The following is a 7,500-nucleotide window of genomic DNA, read 5'->3' on the forward strand; positions in this document are numbered from 1 at the left end:
ACTAATACACACAGTACCCACTAATACACACAGTACTCACAAATACCCACAGTACACACTAATATGTACAATACCCACTAACACACACAGTACACACTAATACACACAGTACACACTAATACACACAGTACCCACTAATACACACAGTACCACTAATACACACAGTACCCACTAATACACACAGTACACACTAATACACACAGTACACACAAATACACACAGTACCCACTAATAAACACAGTACCCACTAATACACGCAGTACACACTAATACAACCAGCACCCACTAATACACACAGTACACATTAACACACACACAGTAGACATTAATACACACAGTACACACTAATACTAAACACTGATGGGAGCTTAAAATTAGCTTAAGATGAATACAGGGAACCAGAGGATGGATTTCTACAGTATGTCACACACACACACACACACACACACACACACACACACACACACACACACACACACACACACACACACACACACACACACACACACACACACACACACACACACACACACACACACACCAAATAAGAAAGAATTATTCGAAATGGAAAACCCTGAGCAAATTCTGTCTCATATATGATACTGTGCTGTCAGAAACAGGGTAAATGGGACGACTTAAATTCCCTTAAAGGCAGCAAGAGAGAGAGCGCCACTGATCGGTAGAGACAGTGGAAAGAGAGGAGGGAGAGGAAGACAGGGAGGGGAGGAAGAGGTAGAGGGAGACCGAGAGAGGGGGAGAGGGGGAGAGGGAGACAGAGAGAGGCGGAGAAGGGGAGAGGGAGACAGAGAGAGGGGGAGAGGGGGAGAGGGAGACAGAGAGAGAGAGGGGGAGAGGGGGAGAGGGAGACAGAGAGAGAGAGGGGGAGAGGGGGAGAGGGAGACAGAGAGAGCAGGAGAGCAAAAGCGACAGCAGCATTATTACTCGGGCTAACGTCTGCCTCCTGATTCTAACACCCCCAGAAAGCGCTACGAACCAGCCACTCTGATTGGCCCAGACCTCCACCAATTAGAGCACAGGAATGTAAGGTGCCTTTAGGTTATACCCAACCCCCAAAAAATTGAGAGAGAGAGAGAGGCTGGCAGTGTTTCACAGGCGTGCGGCAGTGCAGAGGTTTCTCCACTGAAGAGAGGTTCTGTCAGAGTGAATTCTCTGGTGTTGCTGCTGCTGGAGTAAATGCATCGCCGGGATACACTGCAGTTAACACTGCGTTGGAGAATACACTGGTGGTTTATACTGAGGTTTGGATGGCAGTGGTGCTCCCAAAGCAACACCTTTCAACTGCATAGTCACATAACTGCAACAACCAGACCCTGTTTCTGAAGACCTTCACCTGGAGAGGAGAGACACAGACAGACAGACAGACAGACAGACAGACAGAGAGACAGAGAGACAGAGAGAGAGAGACAGAGAGAGAGAGAGAGAGACAGACAGACAGACAGACAGACAGACAGACAGACAGACAGACAGACAGACAGACAGACAGACAGACAGACAGACAGACAGACAGACAGACAGACAGACAGACAGACAGACAGACAGACAGACAGACAGACAGAAGAGTGCAGACTGTTGACGAGTTGGTCAAATCCTCCATAATATTTAAGTATTTCCTCTGACAAGTAAAGAATAGCAAGCATTTCAGAGAAAGAGGATAAACGTCATAGGCGGGAGAGAGGATCCTTAAACAGAGCATCTAAACTGGAATTGACGGGGGGAGAGTGGAAGGGTACTACAGGATGCTTCTGGGTAAGTGGCAGATTGATGATAGTTGATAAAGTCCTTGTATTTAGGTTCCATTTTTGCCTTTTTCCCCAGACTGTAATTCGTTATCTCTCTATTGGGGTAAGTTTTCAGGTGTCACTAAATAAGGAAAAATATATTAGCTGGCAAAGACGGTATTTTATGCTGTGTTCCAGTTTATACTGTTGTGTGGGTAGGCTACTTGTACTGTACACATAAATACCTACTATCATCATATGTAATACATATCAAGATTACATACAGCAGCACTGTTGTTGTGGAATTGTTAGATATTACTTGTTAGATATTGCTGCACTGTAAGAACTAGAAACACAAGCATTTCGCTACACTCGCAATAACATCTGCTTACCATGTGTATGTGACCAATACACTTTGCTTTGATTTGTGACTGTTTAAATAAGTGGACTATCAAATGAAGGGTGAATGGTATGACCAGTAAGAAACGGATAATCGGAAAAAGGTGATTTCAGGTAGAGAGCTAAGAGGGATGAATGACCATTGATATGTTGTTTTATGCTGATAAGCTCCTGTTAGTATTACCATTGTACAGTTGTTTTATGCTGCGTAGTGGTTTAGTATACTACATGAGTATAGAATGATCACAATGGTACGTAGATTCAGGAGGACTGGGAGACAGTGGAGGAGCAGTCTGTTAACGAGCTCTCACGCTCTCAGACCCACATTGCTTAATGCATGCTTACACACACACACACACACACACACACACACACACACACACACACACACACACACACACACACACACACACACACACACACACACACACACACACACACACACACACACACAAGCTCACACACACACACACACAGACTATCTTTTCACTGAGGTTAGTGAAGCTTGGAGAGGAGGAATGCATTATTGACCCGGTGTCCAATGAGCCCAGAACGCAATACAGCTTGATGTCCTTTCTGCCAACACTGTGTGTGTGTGTGTGTGTGTGTGTGTGTGTGTGTGTGTGTGTGTGTGTGTGTGTGTGTGTGTGTGTGTGTGTGTGTGTGTGTGTGTGTGTGTGTGTGTGTGTGTCTATGCATATTGTGCTAGCTTGTTTGAGAGTGTGTGTTTATGTGTGTGCATATGGATGCATTTCCCCAGAGCCATATATTTCCCTTTGATCTCTAATTGACCTTGAGTACATTCTGAAGGCTCTGCCCGTGTTGTGGCTGGGAACTCCCACCTTCAGCCACGTCAGATCTTTAAACATATACTGTCTGACCTATGATCCAAATGACATGTATGACATATCATTTCCCTCCACAAGGAGACACCTACAGCCTGCAGTCTGAAACAGTCCTCCACAGTCTAAGTAATGACAGTTAATTATGTTGACAATGAGAGAGGAATAGTGCTGTGTGGAGAGAGACAAAGAAGAGAGAGAGGGGGGTGAGAGAGAGAGAGCGAGAGAGAGAGAGAGAGCGAGGGGGGGTGAGAGAGAAAGAGAGAGAGAGGGGGGTGAGAGAGAGAGAGAGAAAGAAAGAAAGAGAAGAAAGAAAGAAAGAAAGAAAGAAAGAAAGAAAGAAAGAAAGAAAGAAAGAAAGAAAGAAAGAAAGAAAGAAAGAAAGAAAGAAAGAAAGAAAGAAAGAAAGAAAGAAAGTGATGCCTGGTTGTCAGTGTAAATGTCCTCACCAATGGAAGGACATTTACATTTGTACGTTTGTACACTACCGTTCAAACGTTTGGGCTCACTTAGAAATGTCCTTGTTTCTGAAAGAAAAGCATATTTTTTGTCCATTAAAATAACATCAAAATGATCAGAAATACAGCATAGACATTGTTAATGTTGTAAATGACTATTGGAGCTGGAAATGGCTGATTTTTTAATGGAATATCTACAGAGGCCAATTATCAGCAACCATCACTCCTGTGTTCCAATGGCATGTTGTGTTAGCTAATCCAAGTTAATCATTTTAAAAGGCTAATTGATCATTAGAAAACCCTTTTGCAATTGTGTTAGCACAGCTGAATAACTGTTGTCCTGATTAAAGAAGCAATAAAACTGGCCTTTTTTAGACTAGTTGAGTATCTGGAGCATTGGCATTTGTGGGTTCGATTACAGGCTCAAAATGGCCAGAAACAAAGAACTTTCTTCTGAAACTCGTCAGTCTATTCTTGTCTGAGATATGAAGTCTATTCCGTGTGAGAAATTGCCAAGAAACTTAAGATCTCGTACAACGCTGTGTACTACTCCCTTCACAGAACATCAGAAACTGTCTCTAACCAGAATAGAAAGAGGAGTGGGAGGCCCCGGTGCACAATTGAGCAAGAGGACAAGTACATTAGAGTGTCTAGTTTGAGAAACAGACGCCTCACAAGTTTTCAACTGGCAGCTTCATTAAATAGAACCAGCAAAACACCAGTCTCAACGTCAACAGTGAAGAGGCGACTTTCTAGGCAGAGTTGCAAAGAAAAAGCCATGTCTCAGACTGGCCAATAAAAAGAAAAGATTAAGATGGGCAAAAGAACACAGACACTGGACAGAGGAACTCTGCCTAGAAGGCCAGCATCCCGGAGTCGCCTCTTCACTGTTGACATTGAGACTGGTGTTTTGTGGGTGCTATTTAATGAAGCTGCCAGTTGAGGACTTGTGAGGAAATTTCGGTATTCAGCACTGGAGCCTGCTAATATGATAATGCTAGCTGATCTCTTCTTGCACAGGGGGAATGGTGAATATACACTGCTCAAAAAAATAAAGGGAACACTTAAACAACACAATGTAACTCCAAGTCAATCACACTTCTGTGAAATCAAACTGTCCACTTAGGAAGCAACACTGATTGACAATACATTTCACATGCTGTTGTGCAAATGGAATAGACAACAGGTGGAAATTATAGGCAATTAGCAAGACACCCCCAATAAAGGAGTGGTTCTGCAGGTGGGGACCACAGACCACTTCTCAGTTCCTATGCTTCCTGGCTGATGTTTTGGTCACTTTTGAATGCTGGCGGTGCTTTCACTCTAGTGGTAGCATGAGACGGAGTCTACAACCCACACAAGTGGCTCAGGTAGTGCAGCTCATCCAGGATGGCACATCAATGCGAGCTGTGGCAAGAAGGTTTGCTGTGTCTGTCAGCGTAGTGTCCAGAGCACGGAGGCGCTACCAGGAGACAGGCCAGTACATCAGGAGACGTGGAGGAGGCCGTAGGAGGGCAACAACCCAGCAGCAGGACCGCTACCTCCACCTTTGTGCAAGGAGGAGCAGGAGGAGCACTGCCAGAGCCCTGCAACATGACCTCCAGCAGGCCACAAATGTGCATGTGTCTGCTCAAACGGTCAGAAACAGACTCCATGAGGGTGGTATGAGGGCCCGACGTCCACAGGTGGGGGTTGTGCTTACAGCCCAACACCGTGCAGGACGTTTGGAATTTGCCAGAGAACACCAAGATTGGCAAATTCGCCACTGGCGCCCTGTGCTCATCACAGATGAAAGCAGGTTCACACTGAGCACGTGACAGACGTGACAGAGTCTGGAGACGCCGTGGAGAACGTTCTGCTGCCTGCAACATCCTCCAGCATGACCGGTTTGGCGGTGGGTCAGTCATGGTGTGAGGTGGCATTTATTTGGGGGGCCGCACAGCCCTCCATGTGCTCGCCAGAGGTAGCCTGACTGCCATTAGGTACCGAGATGAGATCCTCAGACCCCTTGTGAGACCATATGCTGGTGCGGTTGGCCCTGGGTTCCTCCTAATGCAAGACAATGCTAGACCTCATGTGGCTGGAGTGTGTCAGCAGTTCCTGCAAGAGGAAGGCATTGATGCTATGGAGTGGCCCGCCTGTTCCCCAGACCTGAATCCATTTTAACACATCTTTGACATCATGTCACGCTCCATCCACCAACGCAACGTTGCACCACAGACTGTCCAGGAGTTGGCGGATGCTTTAGTCCAGGTCTGGAAGGAGATCCCTCAGGAGACCATCCGCCACCTCATCAGGAGCCTGCCCAGGCGTTGTAGGGAGGTCATACAGGCACGTGGAGGCCACACACACTACTGAGCCTCATTTTGACTTGTTTTAAGGTCATTACATCAAAGTTGGATCAGCCTGTAGTGTGGTTTTCCACTTTAATTTTGAGTGTGACTCCAAATCCAGACCTCCATGGGTTGATAAATTGGATTTCCAAAGTTTATTTGTGTGATTTTGTTGTCAGCACATTCAACTATGTAAAGAAAGAAGTATTTAATAAGATTATTTCTTTCATTCAGATCTAGGTTATGTTGTTTAAGTGTTCCCTTTATTTTTTTGAGCAGTATAGTTTAGTAACCTTTGCTAGATTTTCATAAAGAATATTTTAGACTGCAGAGTTTGAGGTCCTTCTTTATTTAGAGATGAGCCACCATTTCTCTTGATGCAGGAATGAGCTGAGCTTGACAAAAAAATGATGACGGCCTCTGTCGCTGTACTGAATACGGAACTAATTAGTGTGACTGTGTGTGTGTATATATAAACACACTACCCCCAACATAATCCCCCCACACACACACACACACACACACACACACACACACACACACACACACACACACACACACACACACACACACACACACACACACACACACACACACACACACACACACACACACACACACACACCAGCCTTCCAAAGGCAAAAGTGGTCCATAAACAACATCATGACCTTTAAATAAAGGCAAGGCAGTGAGGGATTAAACATAATGACATTTAAGATGGGTAAACTTCACTGCCTTCCCATGTATTTGAAAGGCTGATACACATCAACATTTTTTGTTACATTTTAGCAGATGCTTTTATTCAGAGCAACATACAGTTTCATACTTTCTGGTCCCCAATGGAAATCAAACCCACAACACTGCCTTTGCAAGTGACGTGCTCTACCAACTGAGCCATGCAGGACAATGGTCAAGGCTCTTTTTATTGTCACAAAGCTACCAGCAGGCTAGCAGAGACTTTCAGCTTAGATACAGTCAAACTCACAGGGATGTCTTTAATTCTCTATAGGACATGTTTAAAAGAAAGAACTCTGACAACAGAAACGGACTTACACACACACACACACACACACACACACACACACACACACACACTGACACACACACTGACACACAGTCTGACAGCACAACTCACTGCAGTTACTCCTGGACTGGTGAACACTCCAATGAGACACTCACAGAGTAGGACATACACAGGAAACACTAACCACATTTCTGCAAGGACCAATAGACACAAAACACACACAGAATTTCCATTCAACTGACCCTGACCAGATGTTGAAATGAAGCACATTTGAATGTAGTGTAACTGGATCATTGAGATTGACCACACCGTTGGCAACATTTCACGTATTTAGCCTTGGGTCTGACTATATTATTAGCGCAATGACAGAACTGACTACACAGTAGCCTACATGTGCAGTGGTTGACAGCATTATCTTTCTCTCTGTAGCCATCTCCCACCTGCATGGCTATACCAGCAGTCTTAAATGCATTGATTGACTTGAACACTGTTCTCTCGCTCTCTCTCTTGGTGAGCCCAGCTGCATTGCTATAGCTACCAGCAGATGGTAAATCCTCTGTCCATTAACCCGTGGTAACCTTGGGCTCACCTCAAAATATGCAGTATGCCCCCCTCCAACACAGCTCTCTCTCTCAATCCATCTCATCTACTTCCTCCCCTCCTCTCTCTCTCCACCACTTTCTGACCTCCCCCCGTTCTTCTCCC

The 7,500-nt window shown here is 45.1% G+C and overlaps 1 protein-coding gene across 1 annotated transcript in view; it reads left to right on the forward strand.

Moving 5' to 3' along the window:
• Positions 1-1,485: 1,485 nt before the first annotated feature.
• Positions 1,486-7,500, forward strand: part of LOC106583234 (zinc finger protein 385A) — a 59,621-nt gene continuing 53,606 nt past the window's right edge. The window contains 1 exon segment of the mRNA XM_014167172.2: positions 1,486-1,767. Within this exon segment, the coding sequence (XP_014022647.2) occupies positions 1,758-1,767 (10 nt within the window). The 5' untranslated portion in view covers positions 1,486-1,757.

Source organism: Salmo salar, chromosome ssa22, assembly GCF_905237065.1.
Source record: "Salmo salar chromosome ssa22, Ssal_v3.1, whole genome shotgun sequence".
Classification (NCBI taxonomy): Eukaryota; Metazoa; Chordata; class Actinopteri; order Salmoniformes; family Salmonidae; genus Salmo; species Salmo salar.